The 18303-nt window shown below is 46.8% G+C and overlaps 1 protein-coding gene across 2 annotated transcripts; it reads right to left on the bottom strand.

Annotated features, from left to right (window-relative positions):
• Positions 1–724: 724 nt before the first annotated feature.
• On the bottom strand, positions 725–8793 carry LOC121026642 (proteoglycan 4-like). Of its 2 annotated transcripts, none has more exons than XM_040469438.1 (3): positions 3429–8793; positions 2436–3365; positions 725–1933 (listed from the first exon to the last, which is right to left on the bottom strand). In XM_040469438.1, exons 1-3 carry the CDS (start codon positions 5091–5093, stop codon positions 1787–1789), a joined length of 2742 nt encoding a protein of 913 aa, XP_040325372.1. In that variant the 5' UTR covers positions 5094–8793; the 3' UTR covers positions 725–1786. The 2 variants fall into 2 exon arrangements, with proteins under 2 accessions (XP_040325372.1, XP_040325370.1); XM_040469436.1 differs by having other exon boundaries at positions 2436–3368; positions 3432–8793.
• Positions 8794–18303: the final 9510 nt, after the last annotated feature.

Genomic DNA, 18303 nt, shown 5'->3' with positions numbered 1-18303 from the left:
CAGATAACTCAGTGGCATGAGTGTCAAGATTAAGACCACTGTCTGTGGTAGACTTCCAGATTCCTGAAAATGGGAATGCCAAAAGTAGCAGAGAGGGTTGCTATTTGATTCTCAATGAAGTTAAACTTGGAAGGCCTGTGCCTTTCTGGTCAGGGAAATTGCTGATCCTCCTTTGGTAAGAGTGAGCCAAGGCCATGTGGGTGATGGGCAGTTGGTCTGCTGGGAGTGATGTTTGGGCATGGAATGGCTTTGGAGCAGGGCTAGTATCCTAACATAAATTTGGGATGTAGTAGTTGCCCATGAATATTGGGTTTAATTCATTAGAGTCATGCTTTATTCTGTGTAGTACTGCCTTGTGAGAACTCTTAGTGAATTATGTATTTAATTTCCCTATATTTGTGTCTCAGGTGGTAACTATATCTTATATTTATAATGCTCAACAGATTTTATAATAGGTACATGGAAATACTGGCTTATTAATGAACACATTTTCTCCTGCTTTTGCACCATGCAGATGGGCCCAGCAGGAACTCAGGCTGGCTCCTATCTAAATCCAGGAGTGACTCATTTTAGGAGCAGTAGAAATTCAGCCTAATTTTCCATGACAGTAAAGAATTCCTGTTCTCTAGCCACTGCTGCTCAAGGTCATATGTAAGGTCACAGCCAGAGTCAGGAACACTAGTCAAGGCTTCTCCCAACTGACAGTTCAATAATTATGGTGTACTTACTTTACAAATATTTTCTACTTTATTATAAAAAGACCAATAGATAGGAAGCTATCTATTATCTGTTCATTCTTTCCACTATGCCAAATCAGTAATAGGTGAAAGGGCTTTAATAGTTGGAGAGAAAATCCAGATGATATGCCTACAAGGGGGAATATCAAAATCTGGGGTGAAAGTGTGAGTAGAGAGAGAATGGGGGCAGTGGAGAAGGCAAGTGACTCTTCCAGAAAAAAGCCTGGACTGGCTTTTGGTAGAACTGACAGGAAAATAAATAATGAGTGGGGAACACCATCAGGGACAGTCTGGAATGGGGATAAATGGATAAGACTGCAGACCACACAAAAATCCCTCCCTCTGTGCCACCCACAACCCAGAAAGCCAGACCAGCAGGATGTCTACTGTAGACATTTAGAAAAAACTAAAGGATTCAGAAGGAAGAGGGAAGAACCATCTGGATGAGAGACATTTATTATCTTTTCTGGAATTTTCCTTTCTCCTTGGTATAGAGAAGGTGAAGGAAATAAGTTCTCTTTTCTTCTCAGATTCTACTTTTTTCATTTTAAAAAGGAGGTAGGCAAGTGTCCTGGGAAGTCAAAGACGAGCCTGCTTATACACAACATCTAAGTAATAGTACATGGAAATATTATAGATTGGTCCTGACACCCAGGAACTCTGTCCTCAATCTCCAACTCACAGTCAGATATGGGGCATTGCCTTCTAAGGCCCCCAAACTTCCTTTAGTCATGCTGCTCCTCCCAAGACTCAGTGTCCTATGTTGGTGTCTACCCCATGTGTCCATCAAACATGTTTTCATTCCAAGACCACCATCTTCTGCAGAGAACACTTGCATTATTCATTCTTTCTTCTTTATCTCCCTTCTTGCTTCTCCTTCTTGCTTATCACCTCATCCCTTGACCAGTTTCAATAAGAACACAGCTGATGAAGAGTTAATGCTGTTAACTGCCAGTACTCTGCCCTTCCTGGTGTCCAGGAAATAGGAATGGTGAGTCTAATTCCTCATCTTAGGAAGGACATGGAAGAGCTGGGACCTTTCTGAAGGATCACCGTGGGGAAGGGATCTGGCCCTTGCCAAGAGTCTGCTGCTCCATCAGGTAGACTGGGTAGGAATTAGGGCCCCCATCATCCTCTGGGTCATTGTCCTCTGTGTTTTGGACCAGTGCACGGCGTGTTTTCATCGTACAGGCAATCTGTGATTAGGAGAAAGGAGGAATGAGTTTCATCTGCCATGCCACTTGCTTTCCTCAATACCCATAACCCTTCAATTCTACTCTCCCTGATCCTAGCCATTTAGCTTCCTTCTTTCCCAAGATTCCATCCAAACCTTGATCCTTATTCCAGCCCCAGATCCCATGCACTAAGTCCCAGACTTCATCTCCAATTCCCTCCTCTGTCCAATTTTCCCTCTCCTGATATTCCCTGTTCTCATATCCCAGATTCTATCTCCAGCCCCCAGTTTTTCCCTATTCAATTTCCTTTTCTCTCAGCCACAGACTTTTCTTCAATGCCACTGTTCATGCCTCATGCACCTATTGTCCTTCCCCAAAGTTTTCACCACCACTACCCCTTTATTACCATCCTCCCACCATGCCTCTTTTCCTGGGCTAATTACTGCCTCTTGTTCAGATCCATAATCTCTCATCAACTCCCTGTCTCATGGGTTCACTCCCCTGTAGCATCCCTGCCCCTTACCAAGAAGATAAGGCCAAGGAACACCAGGAAGAGAATCACAGCCACCAGGACCACAATAACTATGGCCCATGCAGGGAATGAATCATTCTCCCTCATTCCTCCAGCACGAAGACCTCCCTGTGAGCCATCTTTGTTCTGATATGGATGGTTTTGGTTGCCTGGGGCTTCTGACATGATGGAACTCAGCTCTATGTGAGATGTGGTGAGTGTAAAAGAACCAATGGGTACCCCATAGGTAACATCAGTTTTATTTGAACCAGGAGAGGTATTAGTGACAGATTTGTCTCCTGTGACATTGAATGGAGGTCTTATAGTCTCTGTGGGAGCTGTGTTTTTTCCTACACTTTCTTTAGGTTTTCTTGGGGGTTTTGTGGTCTCAGTGGCCAATGTGGCCTTTACTCCATGTTTTATAGATTTGGCTTGAGTTCTTGTTGTCTTCTTATTGGCTGGAGTGGCATTTTCTCCATGTTCTTTGGGCCTCTCTGGGGCTCTTGTGGTATTGCTGTTGGCCGAGATGATCTTCTCCCCATGGTCTGTGGGAATTCCTGGGGCTCTTGTGGTCTTCCCATTGACCGTTGTGTTCTTCTCCCCATGGTTCTTGGGCTCTTCTAGGGCTCTAGTGGTCTTCCCCTCATGGTCCTTGGGGCCTTCTGGGGCTCTCGTGGTCATCCTATTGGCCAGTGTTGTTTTCTCCCCATTGTCCTTGGGCCCTTCTGGGGCTCTTGTGGTCTCCCTGTTGGTTGGGGTGGTTTTCTCCCCATGGTCTGTAGGAACTTCTGGGGCTCTCGTGGTCATCCCATTGGCCAGTGTAGTCTTCTCCCTGTGATTCCTGGGCCCTTCTGGAGCTCTTGTGGTCTTTCCATTGGCTGGGGTGGTCTTCTCCCTCTGGTCCTTGGGCCCTTTTAGGGCTCTGGTGGTCTTCTCCCCATGGTCCTTGGGGCCTTCTGGGGCTCTCGTGGTCATCCCATTGACTGTTGTGTTCTTCTCCCCATGGTCCTTGGACCCTTGTAGGGCTCTGGTGGTCTTACCCCCATCATCCTTGGACCCTTCTGGGACTCTTGTGGTCTTACCATTGGCCAGGGTGGTCTTCTCCTTATGGTCGTTGGGCCCCCCTAGGACTCTAGTGGTCTTCCTGTTGACTGTGGTGGTCTTCTCCCCATGATGCTTGGGACCTTCCAGGGCTCTTGTGGTCTCCCTGTTGGCTGGGGTGGTCTTCCCATGGTCCTTGGGCCCTTCTGGGGCACTCATCGTCTTCCCATTGGCTAGGGTTGTCTTCTCACCATAGTCTTTGATCCCTTCTAGGGCTCTAGTGGTCTTCCCCCTATGGTCCGTGGGCCCTTCTGGGGCTCTTGTCGTCTTCCCATTGGCCAGGGTGTTTTTCTCCCTGTGGTCCTTGGTCCTTTCTAGGGCTCTAGTGGTCTTCCCCCCATGGTTCTCAGGCCCTTCTGGGGCTCCCGTGGTCTTCCCATTAGCTGGCGTTGTCTTCTCACCAGAGGCCTTGGGCCCTTCTAGGGTTCTTGTGGTTTTCTTCCCATATTCCTTGTGGCCTTCTGGGGCTCTCGTGATCATCCCATTGGCAGGTGTAGTCCTTTCCTCATGGTTCTTGGACCTTTCTGGGGCACTTGTGATCTTCCTGACTGTGGTGGTCTTCTCCCTGTGGTCCTTGGGCCCTTCTGGAGTTCTTGTGGTCTTTTCCTCATGTTCCTTGGGCCCTTCTGGGACACTTGTGGTCACCCCATTGGCTGATGTAGTCTTCTCATCATGTCCCTTGGGGCCTTCTGGGGCACTTGTGATCTTCCTGTTGACTGTAGTGGTCTTCTTCTCATGATCCTTAGGCCCTTCCGGGGATCTTGTGATTTCCTTGTTGGCTGGGGTGATCTTCTCATGGTCCTTGAACCCTGATGGGGATCTCATGGTCTTCCCATTGGCTGGGGTGGTCTTCTCCCCATAGTCCTTGGGCCCTTCTAGGGTTCTTGTGATCATCACGTTGGCTGATGTAGTCTTCTCCCCATGACCCTTGGGGCTTTCTGGGGCATTTGTGGTCTTCCCGTTGACTGTAGTGGTCTTCTTCTCATGATTCTTAGGCCCTTCCACGGGTCTTGTGACCTCCCTGTTGGCTGGGGTGGTCTTCCCATGGTCCTTGGGCCCTGCTGGGGCTCTCATGGTCTTCCCATTGGCGGGGGTTGTCTTCTCACCATAGTCAGTGGGCCCTTCTGGGGCCCTTGTGATCCTTCTGCTGTCCGGAGTGGTGTTCTGTCCATGTTTCTTGGACTTTTGGGGGGTTAGTGTGGTTTTCTTATTGGTTGATGTAGTCTCTTCTCCATATTTTGTAGATTCTGTTGGGACTCCCGGAGTCTTCTCATAAGGCAATGTGGCTACTTTTCCATGTTCTAGTGAGTTTTCTAGTGATTTTGTGATATTTATATGAGCTGATATGGTGCTGTGTCCATGTTCTCTAAGTGTTGCTGGTATTTGTGTGGTCTTTTCAATGGGTGATGTCCTGTTTATATGTCCTGTAGTCTTCATCATTGTTGTGCCTGAGGCAACTGTAGTTCTGAGATTAGCAGCTATTGTATGATCTCCAGCTCTTTCTGACCTTCGTGGGGTTCTTGTAACCTCATCTGATGGGGCTGTTGTGCTTTTGCCTGAGGAATACATAGGTATTTTTTTGCTCTCCGAATTTCCTGAGTTGTAGACAGGATTTATGGTCTTCTGTGAAGTAGCGCTTTTACTCTCTGAAGTAATGTTTCTCGAAGATGTTACACTTTTATCTGTTCCTATAACTGATTTGAACCTAAGGCAAGTTGTTTTGATCTTGGGTGCTGACGTTGGATATTTTACACCAGACGATCCTTTATGTGTGTTAGTAGAGTCAGTAGGATCAATAGACCGTCCATTCCGAACATTTGGGTCTCTTCCTTGATTGCTCGGGGTTTTTTCAGAAGTAGGAAGAACTTCATGATGACTTGTAGAGTTTTGGGAATTACCTATGTGTTTGTAAATCGGCTTGAGATGGTGTGTAGTGTTGCAATTGCGTTTTAGATTATGGGTTTCTGTAGATTTAGTGAGGTCTAGAGGGCTATGGCTTGACTGAAGAGCAGTATGATCAGGGGGTGCACTATAAACAAAGCCTGAAATAGGAGGGAACAAATTATCAGATGCTGGGGAATCACCAGTTTTCTGAAGTTCTTGAAATGTGATAGCACCTGTGAAGGAAAAGAGGCAAATAAGAAACTTCCATTATTTTCTTCCTTGTTTCTCTGCCCACCTCTCCCTCTAAGGGTCCCTTTATTACCCTAGATATATCTCCCCAGCCAGTATCCTCAAAATACTATGACTTAAAATCCCCATTCTCTCCTCTAGTCTCTGGACCTTTGTTCAGGTTGTGCCTTCAGCAAGAATGCCACTTCACCTCTTCTCCACTTCCACTCCTCAGTTATGAAATTCAGACCTTTCTGGCTTTATGGCATCTTTCCAGATCCTTCCAAGCATATAAGATCTAGTTTCATCTCAATTCTCAAAAAATTCTTTATTAATACCCTTTCCTGCTACCTTCAACCCAACCTTACAGTTATTTGTGTGCCTATCAACCTCTACTTCCTGCCCTACCTATCAAATCACAAGATTTTGAGATCAGATATTGAGGGTATTTTGTTCCACAAATGCTCCTTTAGAGTTTATATACTTATGAAATGGAGTTCCCTTTCCATGACAGGGCTGAGAAGAAAGGGAACAAATATCAGAATCTCCATCTTTCCATAAAATTCCAGCTCCATCTCAAATGTAATTGTGTAACAGACTGAAGTAAGACTTCTGGCAGAACTTGCCATAGGATTAATAAGTAGACACAGGTGATGAATAGGAGGAGGATAAAAAGAGGAATGGAAGATGGATAGAGGAAGGATATGGAAGACTTCATTTTGGTGTTAAAGTTTGGTTTGGATGTAGAGAAGTAGATGAGATGACTCAACCCTATGGTCCCCCACTGGACACCCCTCTCTTCACACGCCTAAAGCTATCTGGGATAGATGAAGTTTGCCCGCTTGAAAGAAAAAGATGTCTGCTTGGGAGTCCTGAGATGAGTGAATGAGGCAGCTGAATTGTAGAAGGGACTGACTGTGTTTAAGGACAGGGTGTGAGAGAAAACACCTCTATCAATAAACAGATATGGGCCTTAATTACGTGGGAAAAAAACAACCAACGGGGACAGAGGAGATGTCTCTGATACCTAGTCAGGAGATCGCCAAAGAGTGAGGGAGATAGTGTTGTTACGTAACTGAGATTTCCAGTCTGTTAGCTCAAGGCGGCAACCAGAACCTGGACCCATTCCCAATCACAAAGAAACAAAATCCACCCACCTCCTTGCTGCCAAGAAGAGTAGAGGCCCGGGGAACTCTTTGAAAAAATATGGGTGGGACAAGAAGGGGATGAGGGTCCCAAGTCTCTTATGGGAATCGAGGTTAGGGAGAGAAAGGATGGCTGAATTTTCAGGCCCTCACTTCGCTATGTTAGTTCCATTCCTTGGTTCTCTCAGCAGCAATACCAATGATAGCTACTATTCATTGGGCACCTTTTCTGAGCCAAAAGCTCAGGTGGTTGCCTTACAGACATTCTCTTTCTGGATTCTCTTCTAGGGTCACTGATCTGCCGGCTCCCCAAAAGTAGACAGATGATGAATGGGAGGAGGATAAGAAGAGGAATGGAAGATGGATAGAGGAAGGAGATGGGAGACTTTCATTTTAGTGTTAAAGTTTTGCCTGGATGCAGAGAAGTAGATGAGATGACTCAACCCTATGGTTCCCCACTGGCCTCCCCTCTTCACACACCTAAAGCTATCTGGATAGATGAAGGTTGCCCTCTTGAAAGAAAAATGTGTCTCTTTAGAAGCGTTACAAGCTATTAACCTCCCTATTTTACAGCCAAAAAACTTAAGTTTCAAGTTTCACCCAAGAGGAATGGTGACTTGCACACAATCCCACAGCAACAGCAATGGCCAACCTTTCTTGCACACTTACTATGAGACAGGCAGGTCTTATGAATGTATTAACTCATTTACTTTTCACAACAGCCCTTTGAAATTGAGAACTATTTGTTATTCTCCCCCTTTTTATAGATGAGGAAACAAGGTTCAGAGAGAATGAGTAATCTCCCCAAGGATACTCTCCAAGTCAAAAGTTGAGCTAGAGTTTGAACACATATTCTGGGTCCCCAGACCCAGGCTCCTACTGGTTAAGACTACACTACACAAACTATAGTTCAGCCCAGCTGTTGGGAAAGGAAGAACACTGGCACTTGTGGAACGCCTAAAGGATGCTGTCTATACATTTGTTTATTTAATCTTCACCACAAACCTGTGAGACAAGCATATGATCTTACTATTTTATAGGTGAGAAAAGGAAGTTCAAAGTGATGAAATAATTGGCAAAGTCAGGCTTCTCACTAAACCCCAGATGCTGTTAAATGTGATAGGGGATGAGTAAATATCCAGAAAGTGAATAAATGAGCAGTAGCAGTACAGTGGCAAATTCCACTGGCTTTAAAGAATCAGAGGACAAGATTAGAGTTCAGGCTCTGTCCCTCACCAGCTTTGCATGCTTGCTTGGGTCACTTAAATATTCAGAATATCCATGTCCTCAACTGTAAATAACAATGATGTCAACTGCACCAGCTTAAGCATAGATTATTTAAAGCATTTGTTGAATCTGAATTATAGTCTTTCAAACAGTCTCATACTTTGCCTTGTTCTCCTGGTAGTAAGGGGAGCCTGAGCCTGTGGCCTTCTACAGCCCCAGGTATCTCTCCTGTCCCATATGCTTCACATACCTCTGAGGCCTGCCTTGACCACCTCGTCCAAAGGGCAGCCCCATATTCCTGGGCCATTTCCCCTGGCTGTGTTTTATCAACATGACACTCATCATTTTCTATTTATAATAAATACTTCCCACAATGGCAGGGATTTTTAATTGTTTCATTCATTGCTATGTCTCCAGCTTAGAACAATGTCTGGCCCACAGGAAGCACTTCATACATATTTGTTGAATGGGTGATTAACAGTATCTTAAGACTGATGAAAACTCTTCAGAAGCAGTGCCAACAACCTCTCGTTATGCACACTAAGTAAAAAAGCATATATAACTGTGACCTCCATAAGTTGGAAAACCAAAGGGTAATTTCTGCCACATGAAGTAATTGAGCCCCTGAGATGTTAGAAGACCTACCAGTTCTGGGATACTGGTTGTCATTTAACCCCAGGGCCTATATAGTCAATAAAGAGATTCAGATAACTAGATCTTAGAATTCCAGATCTACATCACACAATTGTGGAACCATTGGTTATTAAGTCTTGAGTTGAAGCTCAAAGGATTCCTTGGTTCTGAGCTCAGCCATGGAGCAAATCAGTGACTAACTGCATTGCCCACCCACCCCACCCCACCCCCCTGCCCTAAGATGAGATGACCATCTCTTCTCCCCAGTAGCAATTTTAGTTCCCTAGGAAGTTTTTACCGTGAGATATTCATTTCGCCAACTACAATAATGGCCCCAAAATAACTTTTTTGGTCACTGATACATAGGCAGAGAGGAAACTCTGGCTTTAGCACAAGACACTGAAGATGGATGCTCAGCCTGGATTAAAGAATGAAAAAAATCCCACATCAAAACTACGTGTAATTCCAAAGGTCTGTTCAACATGTTTCATTCTCACTTATCATGCTAAGTGATTCATGATGCAGGGTCTCCATCAGAGCAGCTTTACCCAGAAGAGTGTATCTGGTGTTTCTTGGTGTCCTGCCCCTAGAAAATGGCTTACTCCATTTGCAATAATACAGGTAAATGCTTTAAATGTCTATAGAACACAAGCTCAGTACATGGCCTAAAACTCAGAGTAAAACAGACTAAAGAGAAATATACTCAAATGGTTGCCTGCATGGGTAACTGGGGATTATTATATTTTATTTTTCTTTCTCATTTTTTTTCCAGTTTTCCACTTTCTATAATGAGCATATTTCTGTCAGATAAGTTACATCAAATAACATTTATTAGAGGAAAAACAAGACATCCTTTTTAGACTTGCTCCAAGACCCCATTTGTGCTCCCCTCAGAGATTATTTAATCTACTTTCTGCACCTCTGGTTCTACAACTGCATGCCACAGACTCTGGGGTTCTAAGACCCAGTTATCTGAATCTGGGTATTGACTAATCCTGTGCATAAATGATGGAGAGGGGTCAGAACTGTGTACTAAAGGTATTCATCCACCTCAGTCATCACACTTTCCCTCTCTACCTTGGCCTCACTGCCTGCTGGACATAGTCATGTGCCCCATCAGCCCCACATTCCAGTTCCACCCTCACCCCACCCCAACCTTATCCCAGTCTCACACCCTCCCTACCTATCACCTACTTGCTCTTCTCTACAGGATCTGAGTGTCCACTGCCCTGGCCCTCCCCCCAGCCCTCTCCTCCGTTCCACCCAGGCAAACTCTAGCAGTCATCTCCCCAGACAAAACCCAGAGCCCAGAGTGTCCTATTCTGGAATTCAGATCTCAAGTCTGCCCTGCATCTGCCTGTGCCCTAGAGCAAATCTTCCTCAAAAGTTAATGTGTATGGAGTTGTCTCATGCTTCATTCCCTTCTGCTTTGTACCTACAGATCCTTCTTCCTGGGCAGCAGCATAACAGAAGGTGGCAGAGAGCAGCAGGTGGGATAGCAGCATGACAGGAAGGAGAAGAGAAGAGACCCAGGATTGGGAGGCTGAGGACGGCTCTGGTGCCTCTGTCCCCAGACCATTGAGATAGGGAGAGAGGTACAAGTCAGAGCACAAACAGAATGCACTGCTGAGGCCTAGCAGAGGCAGCTCGAAGATTCCTCAGCTCCTGCCCCTGCCAGCCACCATCCACTTGTTCCCTTCGCTCCCATCCCCACTGGCCCCAACATGACCTGAGCTCAAGGAAGGAGAAATTTCCTCCAATATCACCCTCTGTCAAATACTATTAGAAGAAGCTGCTGCCTGCCCTACCCTAAATACTGTCTGCAGCATCCAGATTCACAACTTTCTGGGTCCTGGTTTGCAATCATCAACATCGTTGCCATGGATGACCCTATCCAGCACATTGCGTCTCTCTGAATTTATTTGTGTGTGTCTACCTTGTGAAGACCCTCCTTTGAATCACCCAGGTCCCCTCCAGACTTCTCCTGTGTTTCACCTCTCCGCTCCCTGGGGTCAGTCACAGAACTATTTCTTAACTAAGTGAACTAATTTGGTGATTTCACTTTAACTTGTAGGTTCTGTTGTGCTCATTAAACTTTTCCACATACTTTTTCTCACTGAAGCTCTGGAATGTTTCCCAACTGTAGAATAGGGACAAAATCATGCACACCTTATCGAGTTGCTATGAGGATCAAATAAGTAAATGTGAACAAAGTGCCTAGAACAATGCCTAGCACATAGTAAATGCCTGGTACACATCATCTACTGGTATTGGCCAGATGGCATTCTTCTAAGCTTATAAATGTAGGAAAGCCCTGACTAACTAAATGGGCCAGAGTCCAGAATAGAACCAAGATTGGCATAGAACAGGGCTCTTGGGAGAGAAATGCACCTCAGGCCCATGAGGGCAGCAGGCAATGTGGAATGGCAGAATCCCCACTTGCCACCCTCTAACTTCATGACTTTGGACAAGTCCCTTCACTTCCTCTGCATCATGCTCTCCTCTCTATAAAGTGCAATATGAACCATCTCAGGAGATTTGAGGAGATGAAATGAGATGAAGTACTGTGAGCACATGTGAGTTCCTTGAACATAACAGATGCTCAGCGAATGTCAGGCCCCACTGCTGTCTACCCAAGACTGCTGGCCTGTACAGTGTCTTTATGTAAACTGGAAACAGCCCCTCTGTGCGTGGGTGCAGCTTTGCAGGCTATGTCTTGAGAAGCAGAGCACAGGCTGGATTTCATCTCCTACCTGCTCCTTAGACAGTAACCTTAAGCAGTGAACACCCTAGGCAACTGTATGCAACAACCCTATACCCACATCCCTTCCCACCACACATTCACCTGCTATTCATTTCTATGATTGGTCATTCAACCCTACAAATGCTAAGAAACAATTCCTCTTTGTCTTCTGTCTCCTTGTGTTATGGTAACCCCTTTGCCTCTGAAGGCATCTTACCTGCCTCCTGAGAAGCTAAAAGGAAGATGAGGCAGCAGTGGAGGCCAAAGGTGGAGCGGATGCAGTGGGCTGGCTGGGCCATGTTGGAGTTGGACAGCTGCTAGGGACCATGGGCTGGGGTCCTCTCAGCTTAAATGGATCCATGTTTGACGTCATGAGGGCTGGGGCCCCCCAGGTCTCAACCTTAAGTAAATGGAACCGCCCCACCCCACAAGGGTGCCCTGATAACAAGAGACCGCAACTGCTGTGTCACAGAGCCAAGCACCTGGGCGCCTGCTGAATGGGTGGGATCTGGGAAAAGGAATACAGAATGGGCAGACTCCTGACCCAGCCCCAGCAGAGGGAGAGGGGACTGGGTGGGGGCAGCCTCCAGGGCTCTGAGGAGATAGGGAGCATATTGCTGGGTTCTAAAAGGACTGGGCTCTGATGGGTGAGGCAGATGCGGGGGGGGGGGGGGTGATTGGGTGCTCAGGTTCTGGGAGGAGATTCACAGTCTGGTTCTCCAGCTTCACATTTGCCCTTCCACTTCTCTCGCATCAGCCCTGTTTTCCACACCCCTTATTCACACATGGTCACTCTTTTTGCCATGGGTGGAGTCATCCATGAGTATCAGGTGAAAGAGCAAAGAAGCGGAAAGACCTCACATGGTCCACTACTGCAGAGACAGGTGCTTCCAGATGTCCAGAGATGACACAAGATGTGGATACAGTGGGGACAGTGACAGAGACAAGCTACAAGACTGATACAGAAGCCCAGGACCCAACATCACACACCTCACCAGGGACGCAGATGGGAACGGAGGCTGAGTTCTTTGGTAGAGATGCTTGGTGTACAGGGGCTCTGCCTTCAGCCCACCCCTTCCCTCCTCTCCCACATCAGCCCAGCAGCCATCACTTGCCTCCAAGCCCCTATCACCCCTATATAGAAATGCAGACATCTCACTTCTAGAATCTCCTGGAGTCTTCCTCTTTCCCTCCTCCTGATTCCTTGCCTAGAGCAAGCGTTAGTTCAGAAGACTGTCAAAATTCATTCACTGGACTTCCAAGTGGCAGTACCTGGGGCTGGAGTTGTGGGGGACAGACTACTGGAGCCAAGGAGAAAGTCATGCATCCAGGTGTCCAAGTCACCACCTCTTTATGGCTCACTTGATTTGTTCACAGTGTGTCTCCTCTCATGGAAAGTAAGCACCCTGCAGGCAAGGTCTTTGTCTTGATCACTGCTGCTTTCCCCGTCACCTGAGGTAGTGTCTGGCACACAGTAGACAATCAGTAAGCACTTACTACTCGGCTATACAGAGTGGGTGTCTGGACTGTCTGCTGCCTTTCTGGGGGAAGTGGAGCAGGCAGAAGGAGTGGAGGGGGTCAAGATCTAAAGGTCAAGAAGCCAGGGGCTCAGGGCAGTGGGGCTCATGGGAGGACCAAAGAGACATTTTGGGAGAACATATGAATTGTTCTCATTACTTGGTGTGACTTGTCCCTAAGCCCTAGGCAGGGCTGGAATGAGTGAGAAGGGAACAGGCCAACTTCTCATTAATGTAATTAATGGGAAATTAATGAGGCTCCATGGAGTCAAGCCAAAGACTGGTTACTCAGAACTGGGTGGCCTGCCTCCCTGAAAGGGAGCACCCTGAAAGATGGAGGAACTAAGGCAGCAGAAGGCCTTCCCCTGTAGCTCCATCCGGACCCAGAGTGACTAACAACTCCCTTTTCCATTAGTCCCCAGCCCCACCCTTTTCCCCAGGAACCTAGGCCTCTAGGAGAGTGGTTCTCAACAGAGAGGGACAGCTTTGCTCCCCCAGCAAACATTTGGGAAAGTCCAAAGATATTCTTTTTTTTTGTTGTTTTTTAATTTTATTTGAGAGAGAGAGTGGGAGTAAGTGAGAGGGACCGAGTGAAAGAGAGAGAGAGAGAGGGAGAGAGAGAGAGAGAGAGAGAGAGAGAATATCTCAAGAAGGCTCCATGCTAAGCGTGGAGCCTGACATGGGGCTTGATCCCACAACCCTGGGATCATGACCTGAGCCAAAATCAAGAGTCGGATGCTCAGCCAACTGAGCCACCCAGGTGTCCCTAGAGATATTCTTGTCACAACTTGGAGGGGATGTCACTAGCCTCTAGTGGATAGAGGCCAGAGGTACTATTCAACATAATACACAATGCTCAGGACAGCCCCCAACCCGCAACAAAGAACTCTCCAGCCCAACATTTCAGTGGTGCTGAGATTCACAATCTCTGCTTTAGTTGCATAAATAAATATCCGCCCTTCTCTTTTAGCCACAACTTCCTCCAGATGACCCATGCATCTGGGTTAGAGAAACTAGGGGGTAAGTAGAGGCTCAGGTTGATCTCTTAGTGTGAGTAGAGGTTGTTGTGTCTGAGTTAGAGGCTGAGGGGTTAGTCACAAAATAATCCTACTAATTTCTAACGTTTGAGCATTTCTATGTGCCAAAGAATATGCTAAACACCTTACCTTCTTATAACCTATGAGATTAGCAACGTTAGCTTCATTTTACCAATGAGAATAAACAGTCTCAGATTAGGGAAGTGACTTGCCCAAGGTCACACACCTGGTAAGCAGGAGACCAGACTTGGTCGGTACCTGCATAATGGCAAAGCACATGTGCTTTGACAAATACACAATGACTAGGAGGGGGTGGTGTTTTATTTAGCAAGAATTGTGTCCTTCATCCACTCAGAGTGGTCTAAGGAGGCATCACAGAGCAAGACTCCTCGCCTGTCTCAAAGTGAGAGGACTGGAGGTGTTGGGAGGGCCAGGAGCCAGCCCAAAGGGGCTCCATATGGAAGGAGCTGTGAAGGGAGAGCTTCCCCATCCTGCACATGGGATGTCCAAAGTATCCCTAGCTAATGAGGCTCTCTAAGGAAGAGGGTGGGAATGGGAAGAAAGGGTGAAGGACAAAGGTTCCAACTGCCCAGACCTAGACTTCATGAAGGCTAGAAGACTCCTGGAGACCAGCTAGCCCTGGTCCTTCCTTCTGCAGCTGAGAAAACTGCTTCAGAGAAGTTAGGTCCAAATGGCAGGCTGGTGGCAGGACCCAGACCAGAACCTCAGCCTCCTACTTGGTGACTGATCCCCTTATACTGTTGGTGAAGGAGACCTGGATGGGCTGGTGGCCCCAGGAATCCACCCGCAGGAAATGGTCCCAACTAACTGAATGGGAAGGCTGAGTCTGAGAATGAGTCTGTTTTGGAGAGGAAGAAGGAAGGTTGAAGGGAGAGGGATACTCTACCATCCCGGCCCCACCCCTTCATTTGACAAGGTAGTGGCTGGTGTCCCTATGGTGGCAGTCATAAGGGGTCACAGAGCCACTACCACACTCCACACTCATCTCCTTCCAGAACTGGCAGGCCTGAGAGACCATGGAGAGGGTGGGTCAACTGAGGGCCCCAGGAATGTGCTTCCCAGCCCTCAACTCTCCCCATGGGTTGCTCCCTCTCCTTGACAACTCAGGTTCTCAGCATCCCTCTTCAAGTGAAATGATAGTAACGATGAATAAGGGGAATATTGAGCATTAATGCCAAGCAGCTAAGGGCTTTACATGTATAGCTCATTTCATTCTCCAACAGCCTTTTGACCTATCATTCTCATTTTATCCAGCACTCATCTATAAAATGAGGGGTAATAATATTATCTATATCACAGGTACACAGGTATGTATGTACAGCCCCTTGCACATAATAAGTGCTATTTAAGTATTAGTTATTATTAATGAGAAATCCGGACACAGAGAGGTTAAGTAATTTGCACAAGATCACACAGCTATATTGGTGGAGCTAGGATTCAACACCCAGGCTAATGTGACTCCACACAGTCTTCACTGCCTGGATAGAGCTGAATTTAGTGTCTCCCTGAGCTGGTCAGCCTCCAGCACTCCCCATTCTCTCTTTTGGTGGCCCCAACTCCCCATCCCTACTTGGTCACTGACAGGTACTGACATCCACATCACTGACATCCACATCTTTCCATCTTTCTGAACCTTCCTCCATATCTCCAGCTCTGTTGTCATATATATCTCACTCTGCAATGTCTCTACTATGAGATGCCCAGGTGGGCCTCTCTCCTTCTTCTGAACCCCAGTCTTTCCCACTGGGAAAGTGGCCTGAGCCTGCTCCCCTGTCTTTCCTCCCTTAATTTCCTGACTTTAGCTACTGGGGACTGGGGGTGGGGGGGGGGGTGGGGGAAGCTGCCCATGCCATCCCTGCTGGGAATGGAAGGGAGAGGAGAAGGAAAAAGAGGGAGGAAGGGGAACAGGATCCTTGGAGGGGATGTTTCTTACACCAGAAAGATCAAAGCCATGAGAAAGGAAGTTGAAAACTTTTCAAGGAAGCAATCAGGTAACAGACATCTGGCTATTGGTGTGACCAGAAGCTCAAGGGAGCACCGAAACCCCGTTAAGAACTGGAAACATAATCAGACATACTCAAAACACAGTTGAAATCAGGCACTAATGAATGCATGTACTCCCCTCCAGGAGCCAGAGCTGGCTGCAGAAGAGTAAGAGAGAATGGGCCCAACCATCATCTTTACTGGTAAATGGCCCAATGCAAATAAGAGCACCTTACTGGTCAGGATTCTGAGCTCGGGGCATGTGGTGGCCACTCCAGCCATTATGGGAGTGGAGCCTCCTGAGACAGCCGTGCTAGCTATGTGGAAGGCCAGACCCAATGGGAGCCGTTCCAGGGGCTGTCGTGAGGGATGCAGATCCTAGAAGGGAAGAGAGAAAAAATGGCCAGAAGAGATCAGAAGTGAGAGCAGAAGCAGAAATTACATTCAGTGTTCCCTCAATCAAAATCCTAGCGACTTATAGGGGCACCTGGGTGGCTCAGTTTGTTCAGCGTCTAAAATTTGCTCAGGTCATGATCTCATTGTTCCTGAGTTTGAGTCCTGCATTTCGCTCTGTGCTGACAGCTCAGAGCCTAGAGCCTGCTTCAGATTCTGTTTCTCCCTCTCTCTCTCTGCCCTTCCCCTGCTCACGCTCTGTCTCTCTCTCTCTCTCTCAAAAATAAATAAACATTAAAAATAAAATAAAATAAAAATCCTAGCGAGTTGTTGGTATAAATAGATGAGCTAATTCTATGAACATGAAGACTGAGAATGGCTGAGAAATCTCAAAACAAAACAAAAGTAGAAGACTTAAACTACCAGATCTTGAAACTTGCTACAAAGCTGAGGTCATTAAGTACTGTGGCACTGACCTAAAAATAGACACAGAAGAACAGAATAGGGGCACCTGGGTGGCTCAGTTGGTTAAGTGTCCAACTCTTGGTTTCAGCTCAGGTCATGATCTCACAGTTTGTGGGTTTGAACCCCACATCAGGCTCTGCACTGACAGCAAAGAGCCTTCTTGGGATTCTCTCTCTCTCTCTCTCTCTCTCTCTCTCTCTCTGCCCCTCCCCCACTCATGTGCACATGTAAACTCCCACACTCTTCCTCTCTCTCAAAAGAAAGAAATAAACTTAAAAAAAAAAAAGGAACAGAATAGAGTCCAGAAATAGACCCACATGTATATGCTCACCGGCCTTTTGATAAAGATACTCACACAACTCAATGGTGGGCAGAGAGGGAGGGTCTTTGAAATAAATGGCTCTGAGGCAACTGGTTATCCATACAGAGAGAAAATGAACCGACCTCTACCTTACTCCATACACAGAAATTAATTGAAGACAAATCATAGGCTTAAATTTCAAAGCCCAAATAAGAAAGCTTCCAGAAGCATGCATAAGAGAATATGTTTATGACTTTAAAGTAGGCAAAAAAAAAAAAAGTCTTAGGTAGGATACAAAAGACACTAACTACAAGAGAAAAAAAGTTTATGAATTGAAAAGCAGGGGTGGGGTTGGAGGGGGTGCTTTGTATAGCCACCAAGCCCAGGGCACTGCTCCAATGAGATTTTGGGGAACTGTTGACTTACACGTGGCTGAGTACAGGAAGCCCCCACCCAGAGCCACAGGCCAAGCTAAAAAGCCCTCTAGAGATAGATTGAGAAATAGAAATATCACCTAGCAACACCGAGAATGTTACTGTAGTGCTCCCAGAAATGGTTGTAGCTGAAATCTGAGAACTATTTGGAAAACTCCCAGAAGGTGAAGAAACTGTTGAGAAACTTGCAAAGAACGTGCAGAGATCGGCAGAGTTCTACCCAGAGACAGTGGTGAGACTGGTAGACATGGTGGGGAGACTGACAGAGATCTTCTCAGAGATGGTAGGGAGATTGGCAGAGATGGTAGGGATACCAGCAGAGACAGTGGGGAGACCAACAGAGAGATATCCTCAGAAATAGGAGACTGGCAGAGACGGTGGGGAGACTGACAGAGGTATCTCCAGAACCTGAGGGACTCTCAGAGGTTGTCAGTATGCCTCCAGATGCTGTTTCCTGATGAGGTCAGCTGAGCTATTGTTGGAAGAAGAAAAATGAAGTGATGGGATTAGAAGAGTTGGCCAACTCCAAAGGCCACCTCTTTACCCCAACAACCCTTTTCAGAGGCTGGTGTTCCTGCAGGCCCAGGAATAGCACCCAGGTGCGTCCATGGTGCCTGATGGTGTGTGCCTTTCCAGATCTATTTCCCCTGCTCTTTAAAGGCTCTGAGGCTTGCATCACCTGAGGTGCTCAGTGAGTTGAGCATCCGACTCTTGATTTTGGCTCAGGTCATGGTTCCAGGATCGTGGGATCGACCTCTCCGCTTAAGT

This window comes from Herpailurus yagouaroundi, unplaced genomic scaffold, assembly GCF_014898765.1.
Source record: "Herpailurus yagouaroundi ecotype Mexico unplaced genomic scaffold, PumYag 150195, whole genome shotgun sequence".
In the NCBI taxonomy this organism is placed as follows: Eukaryota; Metazoa; Chordata; class Mammalia; order Carnivora; family Felidae; genus Herpailurus; species Herpailurus yagouaroundi.
Note: the sequence above shows the minus strand (reverse complement) of the source record. Positions and strands in the feature narration are given on the sequence as shown.

What these genes read in the sequence shown, in the direction of transcription:
- LOC121026642 (XM_040469438.1), bottom strand. Translation starts at nt 5,093, where the DNA reads ATGTATTCCTCAGGCAAAAGCACAACAGCCCCATCAGATGAGGTTACA. An exon ending in CCCTACAAGGGTCCAAGGAC is followed by an intron (nt 3,366 to 3,428) that starts CATGGGGAGAAG and finishes GGCCCCAAGGAC; the next exon opens with CATGGGGAGAAGACCACCAG. An exon ending in TCCTTGGCCTTATCTTCTTG is followed by an intron (nt 1,934 to 2,435) that starts GTAAGGGGCAGG and finishes TCCTAATCACAG; the next exon opens with ATTGCCTGTACGATGAAAAC.